The 27,476-nt window shown below is 40.5% G+C and overlaps 1 protein-coding gene across 2 annotated transcripts in view; it reads left to right on the forward strand.

Annotated features, from left to right (window-relative positions):
• The first annotated feature begins 12,222 nt into the window (after positions 1-12,222).
• Positions 12,223-27,476, forward strand: part of me1 (malic enzyme 1, NADP(+)-dependent, cytosolic) — a 65,760-nt gene continuing 50,506 nt past the window's right edge. Inside the window, exon 1 of one of the 2 annotated variants that reach the window (XM_067511090.1) lies at positions 12,223-12,503. In XM_067511090.1, the coding sequence (XP_067367191.1) occupies positions 12,375-12,503 (129 nt within the window). In that variant the 5' untranslated portion in view covers positions 12,223-12,374. The remainder of the gene's footprint in view (positions 12,504-27,476) is intronic. The other variant, XM_067511089.1, reaches the window with a different exon arrangement.

Below are 27,476 nucleotides of genomic sequence, written 5' to 3' on the forward strand. Positions count from 1 at the left end.
TTGGCGCTCACCCTGCTGCAGCCTGCAGAGAGAAAACAATGTGAAGCGCGCCTAAACCAGGGAGAAAGAATCATGTCCTCTTGTCCTCTCTACAATATTTTGTGAGCCGTTTTCATTGTGAGTCATGTGAGTCTCCACATCTGCAGCACCTTTATTTTACCAGTCCAATCTGGTGTTTACATCACTCATGCAGATAAAGCTGCTAAGATCATCTTTTTATGAGAGATGCATGACATAGTTATAGGAAAGAACAAAAACTACACAAATTTACAAATTTTTCTGACTCGTCTCTATAATCTATTCTTGCACTTTTGTTAGCCTAAGAAAATTACAGTTCTCATATTTTGCCATGTGGTCTTACAGCTGCAGAAGATACAGTATATCAGTAGATACTGTATATCATCAACATGTATTCTCATAAACAACTGCAGTGCACAGTATTTATTGGCTTATTCCAACTGAAACGTAGTAATGGATGATAGATACTTTGTCAACCTTTATCCCTGCTGTCTTGTTTTCTATCTTTGCATGACGCTGAGGACTCTTCTAAAAGTTTCTGACTTTCTTGCTGTATCCGCAGACTAAGATACACAAGGACTGTGAAACTAGTTTGAAGCACTTGAGTGTTTCAGGACCAAAAGAAACAAACAATGCCACGGTGACTAGTCAATGAGCCAAGAAAAGACTTAAAAAACATATCTGTAATAAGGGAGGTAAAAGGAGAAAAAGGGAGAGGAGGAAAGAGGGAGTGTGATGATACACATCTGGTTCTAGTTGGATTGAGGAGTGCAGGATGAGATTTTTGGATTGAAAACTGATCTTTCTTTTAGTCACTTCCTTCTCCAACTTTGATTTACAGCAGGCCTCACAGAATTTATACAAACTGGTGGTAAAAATGCACCTGATCCCATAACTGAAAGATGAGAGTGAGAGCAAGAGATAGAGAGAGATGACTTGGGTGGCTTGCAGCTTGGCTGACCAGCTTGGTAAAAATTAGGATGGATGCTCATGCATGTTGGTGGTGTGTGTGCACATTGTATGTACAGCTACTGTACACGGGTTGATAAGAGGTGTCCTTTTTTTCAGAGGGTGGTCCTGATTCCCACTTGAGGCTGAGCATGTGCATGTAACGTACCTACATTTTAAGAGATTGACCTATTGGTCAAGGAAAACACTGTAGCTCTGTGGTGGATTATCGGATTAATTATTGGCTGTACTGCACAAAGCTCAGACTTTCACAGTCGTGCTTAGTGCATTAAAGCCCAGAAGCCCACACAGTCAGTGGAAAACATTGTGTATGTGATCTCACCCATAGCTTTTTGAAGGGACTGTTTGAAGCTCAAACTGGGGAACTGACTGCCATCTTTTCTTAGGTTACCGAAGCTACACTGTTTAAATGATGTGGGTGGAGGAGAGGTGGGACAATGCCACAACTGATACCCCTTTAAAGTTCGCCTCCATTCAAAAATTGGTTTTGCTTACAACGGCTTTATTGTGATGTTCCAGCCTCACTGTAAATGCAGAGTTTGTTTTCACATTCCTCCCCTAAAGTGGAAATGCGTCTATCTCTGTGTGTACGTTGGGATGTTGTAACGTTCCATCTTTTTTTGAAAACCAGTCATGGTTCAAGTGGGCAGATTTAAACAAGCTTGAAACTGCCAGTACGTGTACTAAGGAAGGAAATACCCTGTTTGTGCTACTTTGGAACTTTTACAATTCTTAAAAAAGGTCATTGCTAATGACTAAATAAGACAACAGTGGTGGTTGCGAGCAACAGACGTTGTCATGCAGAACACAGTGACTCATCTACTCTTCAAAGTCAAACCATAACTAGAGAACGTGACATATTCCAATTTTTGTTTCAAGAAATTTTTAAATATAAAGAGTCTTTTTCTATATTAATTCATAAAACCAGCAGCTTCCCAAAGCTGTTAACTAGTGGCCATTTGAGGGACTGCAGCTTGCCACGCTGGGTGCAACTATGAGACTGAGTAGGTATGATTAGAACCACTGCTATTGTCGGAGAGAGAAGAAAGACAACTGCTAAAAATTCCAGGAGTTTACTGAACACGAAACATTACAGCACAGCACAAGTCATTTTCCTATTCAGAACAATTGGTTCAGTTTAATCACATCTATCTCAGTCATGCACTCACTCGCACCACAGAACACTAATGTTCAACAAAGTACATTTAAGTTAGGGTAAATAAAGATAAAGGATCATTTAAAATAATGTCTCAGGCAGACCATCAAAAAATCCATAATTGGTGTGCTCCTGGCAACATTTTGTTTCTTTCCCCTCAGAGGCCACTCATCATCCCAATGCAATAACAAACCCTGACCACTACTAACACAACCTTAACACGTGAAGACAAAGAAACACAGTAAAGGCTCCTGTTTTCAGTTAAGTTCAAGCTCAAAGGTCACAGTAAAATAGTGTGACAGCAGAGAAAGAGAGAGAGAGAGAGGCATCTGTGTTCACAGCCCTGTGGCTTTCACCTAGAAAAGCAGGGAGTGATGTTTTCGGTTGGGGTCAGGTTCTGTGGATAGAGCCACTTTTGTGCCCGGCGGGGGGTGGGGCGGGGTGATGGGGGTCACACCCTCACGGGAAGTGCTCCCTTTGCGCTCTGCTGTGGTAGGTGGGTGCTTATTGATGGGGGAGGGGGCTACATTTCAGAAGTGTCATTTGTTGCATTTGGGTGTAATGGGTGAGACCAGCGTCGCAGTAGTAAGCCGACAGCAAATGGATAAAGTTTTGGTTGGAGGGTGGCTTCACCTGCCTTGACTCCTGCTATCTTGAAAGGCTATCCACATGTTTTGTTTGAAATTCTTTATTGCCTCGAAGTCCCTGAGTGCTTCCATTTGAGTTACAACAAATTTAAAGAAAACCAAAGGTTTTTTTTTCCAATTAAAACTCACTGGACATCAAGACCCTTTTTGTTGTATACTACACACTGTAGCAAAACTGCCTACTCCTCTGTACAGACCACACTAATAAACCAACTCAGAGAGCTGCACTGACCCACAGTTCACTTCCAAAGGCTTTATTTTGACAACTGAATGGTCTTTTAGTTCTGCTTCATGCTAAACAGACCACCATTGATATGATGGGACTCTCTACCTCACTGCCCTTCTCTAAGCCACACAAGCATTAACACCGCATAAAGAGTAACAGGACAGTTAGTTAAAGCTCTTGCTAAGATCTACATATACTGTATAAGGTTTTTAATAGTAAATATTTTGTTAAACTGGTTAGTGTACCTGCTTTCAGAGAGGACACTGTATGTCATAAAAGGCTGACTGAGGCCCCTCTTGCTCCTTTGATTCGTGCAAATGAACTGGCAGCTACAGACCTGCTTTAAAACTCTGACAACCCGTCACAGCCGTGAATAAAAAAAATCCTGGACTTCCAGAAAAAAAACTACTTTTTTGAAAAAAAAAAAAAAAACGTCTGTACATTGTCTTTCACATTGTTAATGGATAACAAATTAAATTTACATTGAATTTGTCTCTTTGGAGTGGGAATGAGTGAAAGGTTCATATGGTGCAGGTGATTGACAGGTAGGCAGGTGTATCATCAGCAGAAATGTGGATGCTGTGATCGACTGGCCTGCTGATGATACATGTGAGTCTGAAGGTGAAGGACTCAGTTTTTGATGTTCTGACCTGCATATCTACTGTATGTTCAGGACGCACAGTTGTGCATCTTAGATAAGAAGCTGAAAAGACTGCGGATGCAGGCCAAAATGAATTCATGCCCCAAGGTAAACTCTTAAAGACAGAATAAGGATATAAGACAAGGCTAAGAAGGAAGTTGTAGTGTAACTGCTGCTTCTGAAATTAGCTTATAAGGAATCAGTGAAGTAGGTTAAGTCATCGGAATTGTCCAAATTCATATGGAAAGCACCAAACAAATGGTAAATGCACTAAAATTTTCCTAATACCACTAAAAGACACTGACACACTGTTCTGTTGAATGCAAAAGGATTCTTTACCTGAAGTTACCATTCACTTTAACAAGGTAAAGTTTCAGCCCTATATTTATCACTTACATTGTTTCTACAGTGGCCACAGCAGTTCTGCAAGGCTGTAATGCACATTTTAATAAAAAGACAACTTTGACAAGTGTGAGTGGCGGTGCAGAGCCGTTGTTAGCATTGTCTCCTTACAGCAATATTGCTCTGGGTTTGAACCTGCAGGCTGACGTAAATGGGGCTGGTCAGATTAAGTTACGTGCAGCACTTTGATAATAGCTTTTCAGGCTGAGGCTGCCTTTTAAAACAGACCAGCATCTACACCTTGGATATCATCTATGACTCCGTGTGTGGCTGTATGTTTACACTGACTGCTCATAACTGCTTCCCGCAATAAAAACATCAAAAATACAATTCCACATCACATGCCTGGATGCACAAGAAACATCTGGGATAGATGTTGTTGATCACCTCTCCCCTGACTAACGGCTTACTCTACAGGGAAGAGAAAGAGTTCCTGTTGAATTTTGTTCATGGCTCAGGATGCTTGTTGGACACTTGAGGTTTCAAGACTTTGATGATCTTGTAATTTGTGCTTAAGTATAGTATTTAGCTCAGATTAACATTTCATTACAAGTCAAGTCTCTGCTGAAAAGTCAAGCTAAAAATAGGAGACAACCTCGGTGCTCTTTTACCAATCTCTCTGCCCCAAACAGAGATCTTTTTTTTTTGTCCTACTAACAAGTAACAACTGACTACAAGACATATGCTTGACGCAGCTCTGAATGAATTTCTAGTTGGGGAACAGTTTTTTAGAAATGTCCCATCCCCTACAATCTACATCCATCCACAATGTCAAATGTGCATGCTGCACTAAATGACAAAACATTTAGTGCAGATGAAAAATGTAGGCTTGAAAAGAGGAAGCAAAACAAACACAAAGACCAAACCTAGCTCTTCTCATGATAATGTTGTGTACACACAGCAGGCACGGTTAGGTTTTAAACAAAGGTTTGCACAAGATGTTGGCAGACCTGAAATCAATTCTTCCACTTGGCAATAGTTTCAACAACAAACACATATTTTGAAGATTATACTGTAGATGTACCATCAGTGAGGCTTATTTGACAAAACAGAAGAAAGTGGAACCAACAAGTCATGCCTGTTATTGAGCTGAGGGCAGCTGTAGATCTGCAGTGTGTCCTCGCTAAGATGGAACTGTTTAGACATGCTGAGAGAAACAAGGAGGAAATGTGACATTTCTCTCTGACAGGCCTCTTGTTTATAGTGAGGAGTTGGAAAGAGAAGGTGTTTTCATTTTAAAAGATGCTGCCAGGACTTGAGGCCTGTAAGAGAAGGGTGGATACAGAGACAAATGGTATTTGTTCAGCTCCGATGCTGCAGATATTAGAAGATTGGATCCTATCATAGAGAGCACTTCAAAAGCAAACATGTAACAAAAATCTAAGAGAACAAATCATTAAATATGTGAAAACTATGTAATGTTATAAACTGGCTTATAGGACTGTGGTCTCTGCACAAGCCATATGATGTGCAGTTTTGGACATTCAACATCTTAAAAGAGCACACAGATGTAAACTAGTATTCACACACAACTTTGCTCACAAGTTTGGAATGGTTTCATAAGAATTAGCCAGAGTCTGTGTGCTGTGTGCATGTTGACAGTCATGGGGACTTACATATTCCAATAGGTCAAAAGGTTACATAAACAGACTGTGGCTAGGATAACACACTAATCTCTGTCCTGTTTCCTGGAGAAGAAAGGACGTTTGGTTCAACTGCAATGATGACTCTCCTTCCAAAAAGCCATTTAGTGGTTTGACTGAAGAAGCTCCGCTGTCTGTCTGCCCCAGTCTTTGATATCTCATGGTCATTGCATTGCCTTGTTCAGCTCTGTTTGGCAAGCTCTGACCTGCAGAACTTTTTCTTTTCTTTTTTAAAAGTTCTGCAGTCATACTGAGATAAGTGGCACACCTTGTTTTGTGGGTACTGTGATTAATCAAAGGGCCAGAACACACCCACACATTCATGTATGCAAGTACTAACTCACCTGTGATATGTGCAGACAGACTTATTGCTCAGCAGAGTATGAAAACGTGTAAAGTTTAAAATGACCATTTCCTTCGCTTAAAGTTAATATTGTAGCTTTTGGGTCTATTTGTGGACACAGCACCTTCCTCTAACTCTTTAAAGCTGTGTTTTTCTTTTGCAGCTGTTGACTGAAATCTGATGGCCGGTGTTGCTCAACAAAGTCATACAACACATTTCCATCCAAATTTCGCATACATTTTAACCACACTACTGTTATGTAAATATTAGAAGTAGAGTGCACGATACATTTCCAGAGGCCAAATCATGATGATACAACTGACAGAGCACAAGTCAGAGTTTTAATTAAAAAAAAAAAAAGAAAAGAAATGGAGTTAGGTTTGTATTGTGCACAAAGCTCATCTAACTATCCGCCTGCACAACTTGAGTCAAAACTGGCAAAATGGCAAACAAACCGAACTGTGGCTCACCAGGGGACCCCCCATGCTGCAAAATTGTGTGGGTGTGCTATCTGGGTACAAAGAATCTTATAGGGTTACCCATTGGTTAGTTGTGACTGGGGGAAGATGCACCAGGTAGCCAATTTGGACATCCAGCCTTTTTTTTTCCAGCAGCCAACAGATAAATGCAACCTTTTGGCAAAATTCAAATGATGCCAGGAGTCTGGTGTCATGGCATCAAGTTTCTTCTCTCAGTACACATGTTAACTCAGCTTTCTTTAATAATGCAAGACAGAAAAGCTGCAGCTTAAATCTCTCTCTTTTTCCACCTCCCCAAATATCTGAAAGCTCAAACAGTGGGTCATTCTGACGAATGATCAGTCAAAGGGCCCATTGATTTGGGGGCCTGGGGGAAGGTCATGCATTTGACTCATAGGAGAAAAGCGAGGAGGTCATGCATGTATGTACGGCAGCAGACATGGAACGGCGGCGTTCCTGAGGCACCCTTCCAAAACATCCGCCCATTTCCTCCACTGCTACTGAAGGTGCACTGCACACCCAACTCCACTGAGCACTTTCGTGTCAGGCTCCAAACAACAACAGTTAAGGCTTTATCTAGTAAATGGGAGAAATGTGGTTCTTATTCACATTTTCCTCTGCCAGTGATCAAGCTTTGGTGCTGCCAGTTCCTAAAAGTAGAATAGCTTTTGAAAGCCTGAGGGAATTGTGAAATTGTTAACTGCAGGAAAACGTGTTCTTTAAGTTAGTGAAAGCGCCACGGAAATAAAACACAGTGCATTTGTTGTAAGTAGACTTTATTGTCCCAATGTAATTTTTATTATTTTTTTGTCCTTTCAGTTTATCTTGTGAGTTCAGGGTCGCCACAGTGGATCATTGTCCGCATGTTGATTTGGCACAGTTTTTACGCCGGATGCCCTTCCTGATGCAACCCTCCCCAATTTCTACCGGGCTTGGGGGTTCAGTGTCTTGCCCAGATACACTTCGACATATAGCCGGGAGCGGGGATCAAACCACTGACCCTTTGGTCTGTGGACGACTGCCCTTACCAACTACAGCTGCCCCACATTGTCCCAATGTAGTGATCCCCACTTTAAAGGTGGGAAAGATCCAACTCATAGAAAGTTTGACAGGTGAGCACATGTTGCATTCATACAGATGTTAAAGAATGTTTGAAGACAAGCTATTGTTTGTAATTCACATTTCTTGTAGTCCCACATTCATAACTGTGGAGTTTGTCAAATCTCATAGTTCTATTACGTTTTCCTACGCTCTCACCCACCCTAATGATGCAGATACCATCCCACTAATGTATATGATTAATTATTAGAGAGGACGTGGGCGCAATCATGTCAGAAACAAGACGTGTTTATACCAGATCTAAATGGCTGGATTGAAAGGAAGTTAAGAGTTGGCCATCACAGAGAGGGGGGAGACATAATGGAACATTGTCACACAGTCTCTTACTGGAAGGCATTAGTGTTCATACCCATCTCTCACCTCTGCACAGGTGGCCAGAAAAATTGACTTGTCAGCATTGGAATTTTTAGAAGAGCAAATTTTCTATTTTCTTTGATTTCACATATTGGGATTTCATTATCACATTTTTACTAACATGCTGACACACAGAGCTCTTGTGTGTGGGTGTAACAACACTAATCCAAAAAGTGCTGTTGTCCAGTTTTGTTTTACTTCCCTCTTTTGTACATTTGGAATTCAAATACATACCCCCCCAACGTATAAATCATATAGTTTTAAATTAGCTTTATTCACTATTTGACTCTCAAATGCTGCTTCTTTTTATTCGAATATTTATTATATATATAAAGTGACCTCATGAACAATCATTAAACAATATTTGTGTGTCACGTTGTCAGATATACATCTATATCCATAGTAAATGTAACTCTTGCGACTTGCTAAAGGCATTAACTCAAATAACTTGTCTTTTACTTTAGCCCCCAAGATTGTGCAAGAGGACTCTAGATGTAAAAGCTGAGTTTAATGACACCTTATAACCTGCCTTTGTTATCTAGACAAAGGGCTGTTTGGCAGTAAGAAAGTTTAGACATTATCAAGACATATAAATCAATTGCTCTATTTATAAGTTAATAATTGAACTAGGTGTCGAGAAACCCACTAAAACAATCTTATCAAAATGATTGGCTGTTCCTAATGCTTATGTACAGGGTTCAAAACAAATGTTCTTCTTTTTATTCACCAGGGGCTGCTGCTCCCATTTACCTGAGCTGCTACATTAGTCACCATATTAGCTTTAAAGAGACCCCATATTGCTCCAACCATAATATGAAATCTCCCCTATATTTTTCGCAGGCAGGTGCCAATGCAATCAGTATCCCCCCAAACAAACTCCATAGAGTCTGGCTATAATTATATGTAATGAGCACATTGTGAATCCTTTACCATCAGCTACAACTCAGGAAGTATGGCCAGGTGTTGCTGTCAGTTTGCAGGGGAACAGACTGAGTAAAGAGAGAAAACCATATGTCTGCGGCTGATTTGATTCTCAGTAATTGTCTTTGTCTGCTGCCTCCTCCTCTTCCTGACCAGAAAAACCCCCACAGGTATAAACAAGGGTCAAAACACAGGCAAGAAAAACATACCACTGTGTGTGATGCAGACAGCTTTTCATTGTGTGCGAGTCAGCATAATGCCAGCTATTAGCAGTTGATTATGAATGATGATAGACGTGCCATCAGAGAGAAACTACGTGCGGTCGCTTTAGTAAGCACATTTACACTCACTGACCACTTTATTAGGTACACCTCTACAATCTAATGCAATCCAATACAGCAGCTCTGCCATGAATTCTACTTTTACAATATTGTAATTTCTCAGTTTTTAAGTTGAAACTGTCCAAAAGGTGATAATTCTACTTTCCTTTTATTATTGAAGACATAGTGTGTAGTGGAGTTGTACTGGAGTGACTTATCAGACGAGGTGGTTCTAATGTTTTGGCCGAGGGGTGCTGAACGGTAAACAGAGAGCACAACAGAGAGTGCATATTCCCTAATCACTCTGTTAATATTAAAACTGCAGATGGTCGGATGGTCGTTACATCACCTGTAATAGCTCCCTTTTATTTATTTTTTTTATAATCTGCAGACTCGGTGAGAGGGCAGCAGGTCAGCTTGACAGCCTGATTCTCCATGGCCTTGACATTTGGCTCAATGAACCCTCATATCTTCACTGTGAAATCTGAGCACCAACTTTCGATTCTAAACGCCTCCCTTTTGTCCTCTCTCTTTCAAACAACATTTGACTGCTGTAATGACTATATAGTAAAATGTGGGGTGAATAACCATAAACATAAGGCTTGAGGTGTGATTTAGCTGCTAAATGTGGTACTGTTTTGTAAGATGCCGCCTATTTACAATTTGTTGTATTTTATTTTGCACTTGAAGTGAAAAACGCGCTACAAACTTACATCTGATCACTTTCTTCTGTTAGCTTGTTACTCCTGCAGTTGACCTAAGGTCCTTGGAGGAGCCCGGCAAGGAGCAACACCCACTGGTTACAATCTTTGCTAAAGTAATAGCTATGATAATATATTATTACATTGTGTTTTAATAAGAACACTCATAGTCTGGACAGCTTGTTTGATTGACACATAATGGAAGGAAGAGTTAATTATACTTCTTCACACACAGACATTATCATGAGGCAGACAACTTCCTAGACATCATCCAGATGTTTTCTATGATCACCTACAATGACTGGGCTGATGGTGCTTCCCAAACTCTGCCTGCATTCCTCATGCTCTCGCACTGCCAACTGGCACCCTGCCTCAGCCTCAGATACAATCTTCCAGCTTCTGATACACACACAGATGGCTGATGTTTGTCATACAGATTAGTCATTCAAACATAGAATGGAACCCTGATAAACAAGGTGATCAAAAGACACATGGTTTGTCCTACTACACGAGGAAATGCTTCAGCTGGATACATAGACCACAGCCCTTCAGCTGTCACTGATCTTTCAACATCTGCAAAGCTGCCTTTTTCCATTTTTTATATGTATACATTGAAAACTATATCTTATGTGCATGTTTTATGGACAGGGATCAATCACTACTTCAAAAAACTAGATATTTGTGAAAACACTGCAAAATTTTAGTTGACGCTCATGCAGCAGGTCTCTGTTTAAAATTTACTTATTTAGTGTTTTTCTACCTTCTTTCTCTCCACTTGCAATTCAGTGTCTTGTTTTGACATGTGGACAGGCAGGAGGACCCTTGATATGAACATCAACCTGTTACCACTTCACATGAGAGATTTCTGTGTTTTGGTAGGTAGGGCTTCACTGAAAAAGGCAGATGACATCACATATTTCTGTGCACCAATCAGAATTTAGCTAAATGTGTCGGTACTGTAGTAGCTGTATTGTTTTCTAAGGCTTGTGCTCCATTATATGATCTGATCACATCACACCCACACTCGTTTATCACTCACTTTTGTGACAAGCGAGTGATAAACTTTTCATAAATAATATCACCTTTTATTTTTTTTCACTCTGCTTTTTTGGGGGACACTGTACTTAAGATGTTCAATCTAAAAAAGTCTCAGAGAGACTCAAGGTTTTAAAACATCCATCACTTGATCAGTAGCGGCTGATGACAGAGGACAAAGTGCCTTGCAAACCAAGTATTGTTGGGACACTGTAGAAAGATTGTAGGCTATAAAGAAACTTATCTACAGTACAGACAGTCGGGTGCAGTGGTGGATGCAAGGCCCAACTGTTACCTCATATTTTTTATCTGGAGTCTCACATTGATCTGCACGTTTGCAAGGACATTTTCAGTCCCACTATCTTTACACCACACATGCTTTAGTGTATGTGCTTGATATAAAATCAGCCGAGACTTGCTCACCCAGGGCTCACACAGGGAAGGCAGGAGAGAGCAGACAGCTCTAGGAAAGAGCGAGGAATTAATTCAAACTGTGAGCTAAATAAATAAGGCAAACATAAATAGCGGGGGAACGGCTCGGCCTCTGAAGGGACAGAATTCTCCTCAGACTGGCCAGTATAAAAGTGGGGTAGAATATACTGATCTTGACAGAGCAGCTGGCAAAACTGTAGCTGCTGTCAATATGGAGCAGTCACCCCATCAACGTGAGGTATATGGACTGAGGGCTGAGTGACCTTTCTCCCATTCCCAGAATGCACAGTGTATTCCTGACGATCAGCTCACTGGCTACTGAATGTTGCACAACTTTCCTGCTGTAACCCTGTGAACACTGCCCACTCACTGTGACAGTAACTGTATTGGATGCACAGTATCAGCAGACTGCTATCAGACTGCTATCAGACTGCAGCAGACCGCGCTTTTAGTTTATATTACTATCGCAGTACAGTAACTCATTTGCAGCTGTGATGGATTTTTTCTAATAACACTACTGTATGCTGTTTTCATATTGTGTTTTTGTATGTAAACAATTTATCAATATAAAATGATCTAAAGTTACAAATGTGTGGCTTGTAGAGTTAGACTTACAACAACAACAACAACAACATAGCTGTAAAATAACTCCCAGAAATCATGTAAAATAGGTTGACTTGATGCATAAAGCACGGGAAAAATAAAATCAAATAATGTGGCTTAGGTGAAGTTAACGTCTTGTGATAACTAACACCTGGTGCCAGGTGACACTGCCCAGTGGGACTTTGCTCATTATCAACACCTTGACTTATTTATTAGAAACAGTAAAAGCGTGTCACTGAGAAAGGACACTGTGTGAGCACAGAGGCAGCAGTGCGAGCAGAGCTGCTGTGGCTCCGACCTGCGCATCCACTTGTTGCTTTCACAACAGTTCACCGGCGTCGCTCTATTTAAAGAAGCAGCGACAACATGGCACACAGTCTGGTCAGGCGGGAGTCGGTGGAAACAGAGATGCACAGGGTCGAAGGAACAGGAAAAACCTTCGCTTATACAAAGAAGAGGGGCTACGATGTAACCCGAAACCCCCACTTGAACAAGGTAAGTGTGGTGCGAAACATTCCCAGAGAGTTTGTTTGTTTCTACGAGCGGGGTTGACAAGCTCGCTGCTGACTTCAAGCGCTGTAGGAAATATTACAATTGTGTTTAAAAGGACAGACGATCTCAAGTAAAGGGGATGACTGCAGATGTGAAATCTGTGCAAAATAACAGTAATAATAATATTACTAAATGTAACTTTGTTTGGGGGCTGGGAATGCTGAGCCACTGACAGGTTACATCCCCACAAATTGTTTTACTGATACATGCAATAGTAATAAACACCCAGCTTAGAAACTTAAACATCTATTAATGAACAAATTCAGTAGCATATTCTTCTTTTGCCTAATATAAAAACAGAAACCGCACAAATGTTTTAGATATTAGTACATTCGTACAGTTTTTCTGCGTCCGGCCGGAACAAGTGAACGCAGCATTAGCTTGCAGGTTTAGGTATCAGCTTTACACGCAGTTATATTTAGATTTAAAGAGGCCACGCGCTGCTCTCCTACAGAGAGGGGCTTTTGTTGATTTTGCTTTGTCACCCATTGCTTTACAAAGACTTAGTTGTTCATTAATAATGACAACTCAAACCTCCTTTCCACAGTGCGAATTAGCATATTGTGACACTGTAAAAGCTGGTGTTAAATAAGAAAACAAAAGACATACTCTTATAGACATAGCACCTATAAATATATATAAATATTTAACACATAACTCCTAAATGAGGAACAATGGGCCTGATAAAGCAACAAATAATGCTGAGCGGGTTCTTTACAGATCACGAGGCTGTATAAGTGGCTGACTTTGCATGTTCTGCTTCTGGGTTAAAAATCTGTCCATTATGATTCTTATGACTGGCCTTTGCCTTTAAATTATGCTTATGCGTTTTCCCCATTTCTAACAAAAGAGCCTTTTGAGCTTTTCTAGACTTTTCTCGTGGTTTTGTGTGGTGGGACGGGGCCCTGAAAGGTCAGGCTGCGGTGACCAGGTCTCTGTCCATGGTGCTGACTGGCCATCAAAACAAATGTCTGAGTTCAGTCACACTGAGCGTATGCCTGATCCCTCTTTTTGAAAGACTAATTTTAGAACATGTGCTCAGTCTATTTTTACGTGGGAGGTACTTACTGTTTACTCACTGAACAAATATGTTTCCCCAATGACCTATCTATCTAATCTCAAAGCTATTCTGGTTTATTTCACTATGACATCTCAGATAAAATATCCAAAAGTGATCTTTGTACGTTGTCACGTGAAAGCTGCTCCAGTGTGGTACAGGTGAAGGATCTGCCCGCCTGGATGATGTCAACACACTGAGCTGATAAGTGAGATAGTGAAGTTCAACCAGGCTTGTGTATGTGGGGTGAGGGCCAGTGAGGCAACGGCTGCACAGAGACCTGTTTGTTACGCAGTTTACTGGCTTTGTTCCTGAGACCTCTGCATAGTGCACATAAGCTTTGTGTGTTTTTCTTTTTGTCTGAGTGTGGTGTCATATGACGGGGTGACATGTGTAGACAGAAGACTTATAGCAACAAAGCAGGGCAGCCTTTGTAGTGTAGGTGTGTTCAGACATAAATGTCATGTTTTGTTGTGCAGTGATGGGAAACACTTGTTAGTTTTGTCTTTTCATATGTATAACATCAACTGTAACTGTATTACAGTGAGATAAGCCAAATAGTCACTGAGCTAACAATCATACAACTGTTTGTGCTGTGTCATGTTCAACAGGAAGTTCTTTGGATTGTACTTGTTACAGTCGTCCAGACAATCACAAGTCTGTGATGAACAGTGTTAGACTGTTTAGTATAAGTAGTTTAAAAAAGTACAAATAAAATTACAGTAATAATATTACAGTTACTCCCTCCAAAAACATCATCTTTACAACGTTACTTTTGTTGATGATGATGTTCATGATGATGGTGAATTTTACATTCTTTTGATTATGTTGAAACTAAAGATACTAAAAACATTATTATAACATAAATTAGTGGTTAGCATAAAAGTTAGTCTTTCCTCTGTGAACAACATGGCCTTAAACCACTTAAAGCTTGTGGAGATAAACCCTAACAAAGATGAGCCCTTTGCAAGAAATGAGTAATATAATACATTTTATTTTGAGCAACAAGCCCACAACTAGTGATGAATGTTTGAAATTTGCCACATTACATTAGCATGTGTGTGTGATCTTGCACTGCTTAAACATGCGTTTTGCGTTTTGTTGGGGCTTGTGTCACAGAGACACATAAATTATTAAATTCATGAATTTATTCCAAATTTTAAAGCTATCGTAACACTCGTATGCTGTATGGTTTACTAATTATTTTTCTTACTTTTTTTTTATTTTTTTTGTCCCTGTCCTCAACTTTTCCCCTGAGCAGTTATTAGGGGAAGAAGTTATGAGAGCTGCAATTCTTTGTCCTTTTTATAAGACTTTTCATGTTACAATTTGACCATCCTATTTCTTTTGTTACCTTGCTTTGGAAAGTAATACTGGGGTTTATTAAGATTAATTGCACAAGAACTAGACTTGAAACTTGAGGTGTTTATTTTACTCAGCGAAGTGGTTTATTCAATCAGGCCACTGTGAGCCATGTTTGCATATACCACCATTGTACATTATTATAAAATGAGCTTCCACAAGCACAAACAGGTTATGATTTTCAGGGGAAAAAAGGGTTCTTATTAAGCCAGGTGAACCATCCACTGTCAGCCCCCCTACATGAACTGGGACCAGGAAATTGGAGGAGAAGGTCGGAAATGACTGCTAAAGCGTGTTAGCGGCCTGGCACAGGCAGGCTTCTGTGGCTCAGGCAGTGGTACATTGCACATTGCGCTCCTGATTTCAGCAAGCCCAGGGGATGAAGTGTGTTTACCTCCCTCAGCTGGCCCACTTTACCTTGAAACAGGAGGCAGTCACAGCACAACCTGCTAATTGATGCTGAAGGATGAGGCGCTGAAAGCAGCCTGTCCTCAAATCGACAGGCTTCAATTTCTTTTAATCTCTCCACATGTACACACACTCATGGTAAGCAGATGTATAGGCACACACAAACACACACTGACACACGCACACACAGACTTTGGTTAACAGTTCCTCCTCACCCTGTAGAGGTGGAACCGGATATTATAGGTGTGTTTTGTGTGTGCTCACCATGCAATAAAGAGATGAAGTGGGGTGCAAGGTGTAGAAAGGCTTCTCTGTGGTGAGGACGAGAGCGCTGGCTGTGCTTCACAGACCTCCTCTGTCTTGCTGCTTGATCACACATTAATGAGGCATCTGTGTGAATCTCAGTGCGTCTCTCTGACGCTGGTTTTGCCTTGCTGCAGCCTCGAAAAACAACAACAACAACATCCTTCTTAAACACTCTTAAGACCAAATCAGGGATGCTGTTTCACCTTAAACACTGAGCTGAGCTGCCGGTGTGTTCAATGACCAATAGATGGCTATTCACACACTCTTTACAGCATTTCAGGGTGATCGGAACAACTGCTGTCAATCATAAAGTTGAATGAAGATAATACCTGCAGTTCTTGTCTATTTGTTGACCTTTTTTTTATAATTTCACAGCAGCTGCCAAGCACGTTTTACTTCTTTCCACAAAAACAATAAATCTGACACCTTAAACTTGAATAATAGACTTCAACGCCAAATCTTATGAAACCCCACAATAATTCTCTTGGTTAAACATTTTGTTTATCAAGAATCTTAAAATCACAAAACCTTGTGCATAATTTAAGCCTACAAGTGCTGAAGAAAACACAGAGATCCTGCCTAGACAGTGCTGCAACTAGTTGCCTTATTTGCAATGCCACAGGCTCCACATGTGGCATTGCAAATTGGTCTGTCAGATGAAAAACTAAAGTTGGAACTATCTGTTCTTGGAGAGTGCTGTGCCACAGTGTATCTGATTGGGCATTGAGGATGTGCTGGTATACTGAATGACATCTGTACTGATAGCAGCTGGAAGTCATTAGTGTTATATGCCGTGCTTTCAAAAGTGGAAATATTTTCCATGTGATAAGTGATAAACTGGTAAACTGTGCCATTGAGAAAACTTCTTGAGGATCTGGTGAAGTCTGGAACATGAGGGATAAGTTTTTCTTTTTTTTTTTTTTTTTTGTTCCAGGCGTTGTGCCAAAAAAGTGTTGGTAAAGCATTACAGCAATGCTGTGTTTGTTGTGTTCCCATGGACCTTGGTAGTTTTCTACATTTATCAATGTCTCAGCTTTCTGGCCCTGATCCATGGCACAATCAACATTTTACATACAAGGGGAAAATCCTTTGATGGATTTCTGTGATATTACAGCAATGGTTGAAAAGCAAATTGTCATCATTAGTAAAGCCAGACAGCTATAGGTAGTGGCAAAATAAAAGCTGTAAAAGAATTAACTTAAATTTTGTGTCCAAACTTACCTTTTTTAATTTTATCATATAGACGTATTCATAAATCACTTTTTCTGAAATGATTGCACATGAGATTCCTGGTATCGGCCTTCACTGTCTCTGGGTGAGGTAAAAATCATGTGGGAAGGCCACATTTTACCATCTTTTTAGAGGTGGATGACAGTGATTACGTGCGGTCGAAGTCAATGATGTTGGCAGTCAGATTACAAGCCTTTGTTTAACTGAGCAGTGAAAATGAGACAAACCGTCCTCTGTTCAGGCCTCATACGAAGCAGCTGCACTTGTCAATCCCTCTCATTAGATGGATTGCAGACCATGATGGCTATGTATGTATGTGTGTGTGTGTGTGTGTGTGTAGGAGTATGTGTGTGTGCTGGTTGTGCCAGGTGTGGCCAGGTGTTTCAGGCTGACCGTACGCATTGCGGGTGACCAGACATTCCTCTGATGGGCTGGATTGGCTCGGCCAGACAGAAAGAAAGTGCACCCTCGTTCCCCTCCAGTAACCAGCCTGCTACCCTGATTTACACGCACTCACACAAGCATAAACCCTCACATGTTTTCTGCACGGCTGGCTCAAATAAACTAAATGTAATATGATCGTCAACTGGACTGTTGCGGCACATACACACACTTGTGATGCTGTGTTTATTCACCCGTAGGCCCATCTAAATACTTCTACCTCCTCAGCTCACTTTTCTGTTTGTGCAAGGCAGCCTTCATTCATGTGGGGACAACGGAGGAGCTATTAGCTTGTTCCAGACAGCGAGAGGGAGACAGTCCAAGCCTCATCACCTTCCTATGAAGCTCATCTCAAGCATTCCACCTCTTTCAGGCCCTCTTGTCCTTTTCAGTCCTCTCCTCCTCAATGCTGCTTTTGTCTGTTGTTTTAGAGTGGTGGGGGTCTCTGTCTATTTCAAGAAAGATATGCAGAAAGAATTTAAAAGTAGTGTCTTCTTTCGTTATTCTACAACATAGTGGATGTATGACCATTACGTACAGATGTTTATTTACCAAGTTGAGAGAAATAGCAGTTATGACTAATTCTGTGTTATTCGACAGGTTTCTGTGTAGTTGCAACCTCATACAAACAATGAGCAGTTTAATGGACCCACACACAACATCTGAAATCAATTAATAAAAAAACAATGCTACCAATACTTGATTTGCTAACGGTGCTGAGTAAATCCGCTTAATTCTTTTGTGTCAAGATGAACTTTTGTCAGCTTTGACATGCTCATGTGTGTTGTTGGCCAGTAGCTGTCTTGGATGAAGGATGAACACAGGAAACTGAATATTTCTTGAGCTACACTTAAAGCATCTTAAAAAGATTATTGAGACACATGCAGAAATCTTTCAAGAGCAGGTTTTCTTCAAAACCTGCAGAATTATACAAGATGGAGGCTAGTGAAGAAGGCCACTAAGACACTTAGGACTTCAGATGCTGAGGACAGATTGTGCATACAGCTCTTGCCTTGGCTCTTCATCAGTTGACGCTTTATGAGAAAGTCACAAATCTCAGCTAGGGTTTCCCTGAAGGCATGTGGACGGACGAACTGGAAGACGCCCTTGATGTCCTGCTGCACATAAGGTGAAGCTAGCAGGAAAACCTGATGCAGTCTGCACGAGACTTCTGCAGTCTCACTTTCTCACCGTCTGGGTACATTTAGAGAACCAGCTACCACATTGGTGAAACTAGCAGTGACAAGAGAAAAACACATTTCACTCTGGCCCTTCCATTAGCTTGACACATATACCTCTCAGTATTGATGCTAAACGAAAGCAACAGAAGTGAGTGGGAGAACGCATTCACCAGCACAGCTGTATTGGCAACGCTAAAGTATCCTTGCTCATTCAGTTGGGTGCAAAATTTCGACCTCTTATTTTGAAATGGCAAAAAGAGTAGAACAAAGAATTGTCTTTCATCAACATAATACTTAATACACATTGAGCTACTGCAAATGTTCTTTTATCAGAAATAATAAAGCACATTTTTAATTAAATTATCAAGGTGGAGGCAAACTTTTGCACCTGTATCTGTATAAACTAGAATTACAGTATTTATTACAGAGACATCCCCTGAAATTGATTGTCCTTCCTTGGACAGAGATTCAGGTTCAGGTCCTATTATGTCAGTTGTACCACTGAACATATCACTCTGCAAGTAATCCTGTGTATATATTCAAATGACAATTATCTTTACATTTTACTTTATGTCTTGACTAATGGACTCTCTCAGCATGCTTTGGCTGTTGCTCCAGTACGACAGATCGGGAGGTAGGTTCAGTCAGACAGAGCTCGCGAGTCCAGTAATGTCACTTGCTGCACCATGAGCCAAAAGTGAATATTTGGACCCAAGGCTTCACAAACTTACCAGATTCACTAGAAGCTTTTCCCAGCGACACTCAGACTCCTCAGGAACTTGAATTACAGAGCATGAAAAGACTAACTCAAGGGTATTGGGTGTGTTTGAAGAGGCCTTACATGTCCGCTACCTCCACCCACCCAAGGCTGCCCACCCTAAGTCAACAGTAGCTCAGTTTTCAAGGCTGTTTGACCAACAAGCGTGTCTCTACTTTCACAAGTGCACACCTTTTGGTTTAAGGAGCCCTGTGCTTGCATATTTGGTCTTGGTGAGGAATTTAAGAGGAATTTATATTTATTTATTTATTTATTTTTGGTTGGTCGTGGAGCTCAGTGTTGCTAGGTGGGGATCATGACTTGTTAAACTGAGAAGTAAATTATTGGTTGAGTGGCTCTCTGCTCAATAGTGGCAGATTTTGACATAAGGTAATGTTGTAGCCCATGTTGAAAGCTTCATAGTGCAGCCGGCAACTGACACACAGAAAACTATGCGGGGTCTTTATTTCTTGTCATGACAGTAATAAGGTAAATTAAGTGTAAGATATAATTACAATAAAAATAAGGTTTAACAAAATCTGAACTATGTCAAAAATAAACAAATTGTATGCTACTAAAACAGAAGACTAAAATGGGTGCAGAAGTTTGCATCCCCTTATTTTCAAAAGGACAAAATAGTAAAACACAGATTTCACAACATAGGTGAAAGTAGCAGTGACAGCACCTTTCACTGAGGCCTTTCCACTAAGTTGGCACATTGACTTCCTAACAGAAGCCACAGAGGCAAGAGGGAGAACTCATTCACCGACTGAGCTGTATTAAAGATTAAAACATCCCTGCTCCCTCGGATGGGTGCACAATTTACATCCCCTTATTTATAAATGGCAAAAATAGTTTTTTGTAATATGGACATAATATTCAACTATCACAAATATTCCTTAGCCATAAATAAATTAATCATCAATTAATTTATCAGGGGGGATGCAAACCTTTGCACTGATATAATTTCCATTCTTTTACTACTGACTTTTTTTATACACTCCTTCACGATTTTGAAAATAAAAGAACATTTGTAGAAGCTGAATATCCATAATTGGGATAAGTTTCCTTTGCCTTTGCACGAGATTTCAACAAAGGAATATCCATGATATCCGCAGCAAAACTGCTGTAAAAGTCTTTTTTCACCTTTTTACACTAGTGTAAGTCCTTGAAAGTAACCACTGGTTGGTGCCAAGTCCTATGTTAACCATAAAGCCAAGCTCGTTGTGGCAACAGCTGTTATCTGGCATTTGGCAAATCATTTCCCTGAAACGTGTTAACGAAGTGTAATGAATGTTTGAATCACATGTGTAGTTTAGATTCAGCACCAAGCAATGAGGTAGAATGTAAAACTTTTCCTGAACCAAACATGAAATTCTGGCTCCATTCTTACTGATTGCATCTCATTTTTTCTTAAGCCTGTTTTTCCCACTGCTCATATCTGACAGCTTCATGAACACAGTGCAGAAATGTTGATAGAGAGGTTCTTTGAACAAAGTTTGAATGTCCCACTAATGACCAAATTTGTTTCGGAATGAGAGTGCACATGCAGGCCTTCCATGGCACATTTGCTGCGAGGCATTCAATGGGAAAACATGAGTTAGGCTTTAAGATCCTTAGGGGAGAAGGACAGGAGCTGATGCGTGCTCTTTGCTTCCTCCTGAGAGGAAGGGGTGGATTTAAAGGTCTTCGTTCGTGGGACGATGCTCCTGAGCCCTGCAACTTGGCTTCCAATTTAGCAGGAAACAGATGGATGGCATTTGGCACTAGGAATTCTACAGGATTTGAACACTCTGGAGTTACCTGACTTCATTATATAGAAACATATCCCAAAGTGAGACTTTACATGTACAAAACATGACAGGGAACTGAATTTGAGCTGATATTCATGCAGGATTCATTTTGTTTCTGTTGCACTCTACCCTTCCCTTTGAGTACAGCAACTTCAAAAAATAGGAAACATACTGTACATTAATCTGGAGACATATGTTTGTTGAACTTATTGGCCTATTTTCTGAGGCTTTGTACAGTATGTACATAGAGTGATTAGACGTGGACTCTAACCTAACCTTACTAAAGATCATCGGCTTCAAAGATTACCCACCAGGCCCCTCTAACCTAACCTTAACAAACTATTAAAAATATTTAAATAACTGATTTCCTGTAAAAGTATGGACTATTTTTGAACCCAGTAATAGCACTAAAAGAAAGTAGAGGCCTTGCCATAATATTTGTTTCTCACACTTTTACAATTTAATGTTATCTTTTCTTGTATGACTCAAAATGTCAAAAAAACAAATGGATCCTATTACACATTGAAAGTCCCTCAGTTTCGGCTCATCCAGTATTTGAATATGGGTGTATGTTTTACACTCAAATCATTTTTCTAGCAGGACTAGCTGCAAAAGGAAACCGCTATGTGACTTCTCCTTCTGAAAATACTGCTCCAGCAGGCAAATGTCCTCCACTGACAAATGATACAATACTTTTTCTTGTTAAGGACATTGATCTTGTGTTTAAAGGGAGATGTTGCGATATGTCAGTCTCGTCCAAAGTGGTAGAACAGAAGCTAGCATTTTTATCTTTAGAGTCTTAAAATTCAACATAAAGCTGTTCTTAATGATTAATTTCATCTAATTGTTTCTTCCTGCTTCTTTTGATTTTTAAATAGAACAAGAGGTTTTGCTGAAAAGGGACAGCTATCACAAGATTAACAGTCTTGTTCCTATAGTGTTTCATGATATGCTGATTGCACATCTTATTGTGGAGACCGTTATTACATTATTTACTTAGCGCTGTGTCCCTCATTTGCACATTCTAGTATTTCCATTGACCTATTTGCAGAATGTTCTCATGAACTGTCCCTAAGTGCCTGTGGTTGGAAAGTGATACTTTACCAAATCCCTGTGTGTCTGTTCATAGAATCTAACACAGGTTGAAGATACTAAATAGCAGGAACAAAAATGTAATCTCCCTTTCTTTTGTGTGCTCTTTATGGCACTTGAATAAAAAGAGATGCCTTGTGGTCATTTTTAAGGCAAAAATCAGTGCAGACCAGCTAAACACACTGCGGCTTTAGTATGTTTTATGGCCCCCCTCAGAATACCACGTGGACACACACACACATGCACCTGCATTCATTCATCCATTCAGGCACGCACACACAAAGTGATTTGCACCAGGCTGTGCACAGTTTTTCATTATTCAATGCTACACCTGCAGGCAGAAGGCAAAGCCCTTTAGTAAACCTCCCATTCACTCCCTGGGTACAATCAGGGCCATCTAAGAAAACGCTCACTCTCTTGCTTTTCAGTGAGAGGAAACACTTAAGTGTCCCTCAAGATTGCCTTTACATAATAGCTGGACCTTTTTACTGAACTTGCAACTGTGCAGTTTGTTAGTTTTAGTAGGTCAGGTGCCCTGTTGCCATGATGATCAACTGAAGTGAACTGTTTTTAGAGCAAACCCGTTCCCCCTGGTGTACTGGATTGAAAGCCACTTAGATTTGTCAGTGGCCAGATATCTTACAGTATCATACTCTTGCATACATGCAGTTTTGAAGTATTTTGAAGGCCTGCTTTTTTGCCTGCTCCTTAAAAATAGTTTTTCTCCTGTGTTTAACATAAGCACTTATGCGGTATACAGTAAATGTTTAGCAGAGAATATTTGCAGGGGAGTGGTACGTGTGATAATTTACATTTTTGCACAAATGTACAAATACAAATTAAATATCAAAATAAATGTCACCTCGAAAAGGCTGAAGATTTATTAGACTGCAACAGGGTCCCACTTGTTGAGATGTGTATTTCCACCTACGAATTTTACGACTTACGACACAAACTAATAATGAATGGTTAATGAAAACCGATGATAATTTCCTAATTTACCATTTGGTCTTTGAAATGACCATTCCTGTGAACTCTTAAAATACTCATACTGTAGGTTTATTCAGTAACCACAAAGAACAGGACATTGTAGTTGGACATTGTCTTTCAGGGGTCACCACAGCGAATCATGTGCCTCCATCTAACTCTGTCCTCTGCATCCTCTTCTCTCTCACCAACTAACTTCATGTCCTAGCTCACTACATCCATAAATCTTCTCTTTGGTCTTCCTCTAGACCTCCTGCCTGGCAGCTCCAACCTCAGCATCCTTCTACTGATATATTCACAGTCTCTGCTCTGAACATGTTCAAACCACCTCAATCCTGCACCACTCTAACATACTTCTCAGACACTCCAGACTTCCTCATACAAAACCACAGCTCCTCTCTCTGCACCCTGTCATAAGCTTTATCTAAATCTACAGACACAATGCAGCTCCCTCTGACCTTCTCTGTACTTCTCCATCAGCATCTGTTGGAGTCTTTCTAGGCATGAAACCATATTGCTGCTCACAAATGCTCATCTCTGCCCTTAGCCTCACTTCCACTACTCTTTCCCACAACTTCATTGCATGGCTCATCAGCTTTATTCCTCTGAAGTTGCCACAGCTCTGCACATAAATCAGCACCAGTACACTTCTCCTCCTCTCACTCTCCAAGATCTTGGTAAACAAACTAGGCAGAAACTCTACTGCCACCTCTTCTAGACACTTCCATACCTCCACAGGTATATCATCAGGGCCAACTGCCTTTCCAATCTTCATCCTCTTCAACACCCTCCTCACTTCAGTATAATCTTTGCTACTTCCTGCTCCACACCAGTCACCTCTTCACCCCTTCGTTCCTTTTCATTTTCCTCATTCATCAACTCTTCAAAGAGGTGTTCAGGGACTGGACAGAGTGCAGGTTAGTTGCATTTTGGAAGAGCTAAGACCCAAATATAATATATTAATCACAGAAGCTGCTAACCCACAATGAAAATCATCACTATTTTGTGAATTAACTGTTTACTGTGACTCTGGACTGAATTATATACAGTGTGTAAATATATGCTACTCTCTCTCCCTCTCTATCTATCTATCTATCTATATATATACATACATACATACATACACACACACACACACACACACACACACACACACACACACACTATTGGGGAAAAGTGTATATATAGTGTATGTGTGTATATATATATATATATATATATGTACACACACTATTGGGGAAAAGTGTAGGTCACATTTCTCTGAGGCCATGGGCAGGCTGCCATAGCAAGATGACTCTGTTTCAGCATAGAAGGGATTCTTATGTTCCAACTGTTTCCACTTGACTGCTGATGCATGTAGAATATATTTTCGTAAAAGATGGCTGCTGGAACAATGAGTGTAGTGATGCTATTAGATTTGCTTCCTCACAATCAGGAATGCTCTCTCATGAAGTGTGGCTCAAACCCAAAGCTCTTTAAAAAGATGCGGTTTAAGTTTACCTTGAATTTTTGTCTTGTTGAAATCCAAGAAGATCTGCAGGCGGTCTCCAGATGGGTGTACAGTCCAGATGATTGGCATGGATCCTGTTCCTGATAGTCAGCACAGCATGAGAGATATCCCATCATTCAATGCTTTAGTTTACTGATGGGAGCTGTGCACTGAGACACACACAAACACAGGTCTTTCTAAGTGGTTCCCAATGAACCACCAGAAATGATGCTAGACATAGTTTATGGGTGAGGAGGACCAATATTTCTGGGGAGACTGGGGAGAGTTAAAAGTCACGGATCAGCACTTTGAGCATGAGGGTCAGTATTTGTGTTGGACAAGAACCAGTCCAGTGCTTCCATCCATGGCTGCAGTATGTTTTGCAGCGCAAAAGTAGAGCATGAATGAATGCATTCATTTTGCCCTTTACTTGATCTTTCCCTCTTTCTTCTCTTGTAATCGTTCTTTCAATACACACTTACCAGCTTACTTTAATTTAAATGTCAGAGAACGGATCAGAACACATCATATGTCACTCACTGGTCTTGTCAGCTGCCGCCACCAGGTACGAGAAATCATTTAAATTTGCACTACAGAGATTCAGCACCTGCTTTCATTCCGTTTCTTTCCATCTTTCCATTTTACACTTTTAACAGAATATGTTTTAAAGACCAGCACCAATATTTTAACTAAAACACATGTTAGGTCTTACAGCAGTTCCATGCCCCAATTTTCTCATAGAACCACTCTGGCTAGGTGTTGTTTGCAACCGCTTCACATCAGTGAACCTAACCAGTGATATCTGGCAAAGATCCACATTTGAATAGGTTTCTGCAGTTGGCGTCATGTGGAAATCACATTGGACTGCATTCAAACTAAGCAGAAACATCTACTTCATGTGGCTTTAAAAGGTTGACTTGTCCACAGATCACAGGGCTGGGGGTTGGTGAATCCTTACTACATGTCAAAGTTTTCTTGGACAAGACATTGAACACCTGAGTAGCAGTGAATGTAGAGGCTGTCCACAAATATGGGTATCAGCAAAGTATATATATTTAAAAGAAATTCCCTCTTTCTCCTCACAATCTCAGAAGATAAGTCACATTATTGTACCTTTAGAGTTACAATGGCTTGTCACTGGGGCTGTACCCTCTAAAAGGCCACATCTGTACCATTCTCATAGGGTACTTACCCTTGTATTGTCACTTATACAGCCAATGTCTTTGCTTTTCATTTGACTTAGTCAATGATAATTGCATAAATGTTTTGGCCCTTTTAAGGGCCACATAGTTACGTTGAGGTCCAAAACTTAGCTATAGGCCAAACATTAGTGTGGATTGTACCTTGAGGGAAAGAAATGCACTATACTGCTATTTCTTGGAGTTTAGGGCTTTTGAAACACCTCTCTCATACATCTTTATCAACCACACCTCATTGCTCTGTGTTCTTTCACCTCCCCAAAACCGCTATGATGAAAACAATAAAGAATTTGTTGGTCATGTTTTACAGTAATCTGTCAAGCCCCCACTCACCCACCCACCCTCAGTGGGTGAAAACAAGGATGTAGCAGCTCCAAAACCACAGCCCTCTTGTGAAACTCACTTGTGTTTATGGGAGGCTGCTCATGCCTTGTGCCAGAGGAACAGGAGTGGGAGCTGGATCATTTCAACCCTTCAAAACTCTCTTGGCCCTTTTTAATTTACAGTGCTTACAGTACAGGGTTTTTACTTTTATATAAAATCTCTACAAATTTTAGTCTGTAGTCTTGGTTTTCTGCATTAATTGTAATAAACCAAACGTTTTCTGTATTTTTTTCGTTGCAATACTGTTAAAATCTGCAGACTTAAAATCATACCTTTTTATACCAATTCATACCAAACCATCTTGTAGGTCTGTAGTTTTGGAAAAACTGCATTTGATGTGTGAAAACAATAGAAATGTATACTGAAGTCTGCAGAACTGAAATGGTTCTGTAAAAATATGTCAGTGTTAATACTATTCTTATAGGTTTATTGCTTCCTGTGTCCTGCAATTATTCCCTGTTGTGGAATATGTTGGTTGTTCTTTTTTTAAACTACCATTTTTTGGCTCAGACAATTACAACAAATATAATGTTACCAAAGCATTTTGCATAGCGCAGCTGTAAATGATTCCTCTGCTTGCAGCTCAGACCACTTCTGAGCAGGAAACAGCCTCTGATAAACTCTGTAGCGCTGCATCTTTTTCTACGTGGCAGCATGACAGAGAGGGGCTGAGCTGAGTGTGGTGGTGGCAACTGGTTTGGTGGTTTTGCTGTTATATAACGGGGCTGGTCGGCTGTCGGATCACAGCCTGAAAGAGCTCTGAATGCTGGCACAGTCCTACAGGTCGGTTACATCCAGTGATCCAGGCCTGATCAGTTTGTCTTTAACTTTCATATAAGACAAACTCCTCCTCCCACTTTTCTTTGCCATTCTTTTTTGTTTGTTTTTGACACTTTTCTTTTCTCCCACCTTTTGACTCTATCCTCTAATCCTAACTATGATAACTGAGGGATAACTCTGTCATTCCATTCGGCTATCCACTCTCTTATTCTCACCAGCTGTTTTTACAGCGTCTAGACACACATGCCTGTATAGATAAAACAAGAGGACACCATGGTGTGCTACAGGACAATGAGGACATCGTGGAGCCTTCTCCTGCAGCAGGATTAAATGGATTCGCTGATCATCTTTTAGTGTTCTGAAACAGGAGCTTAGTGTTTAGTGTGGGTTTGTGTTTATAAAACAGCCCAATATATGTACCTGTGTGTGTATGTGTCTGTGTGTATACTG

This window comes from Channa argus, chromosome 7 (genome assembly GCF_033026475.1).
Source record: "Channa argus isolate prfri chromosome 7, Channa argus male v1.0, whole genome shotgun sequence".
Taxonomy (NCBI): domain Eukaryota; kingdom Metazoa; phylum Chordata; class Actinopteri; order Anabantiformes; family Channidae; genus Channa; species Channa argus.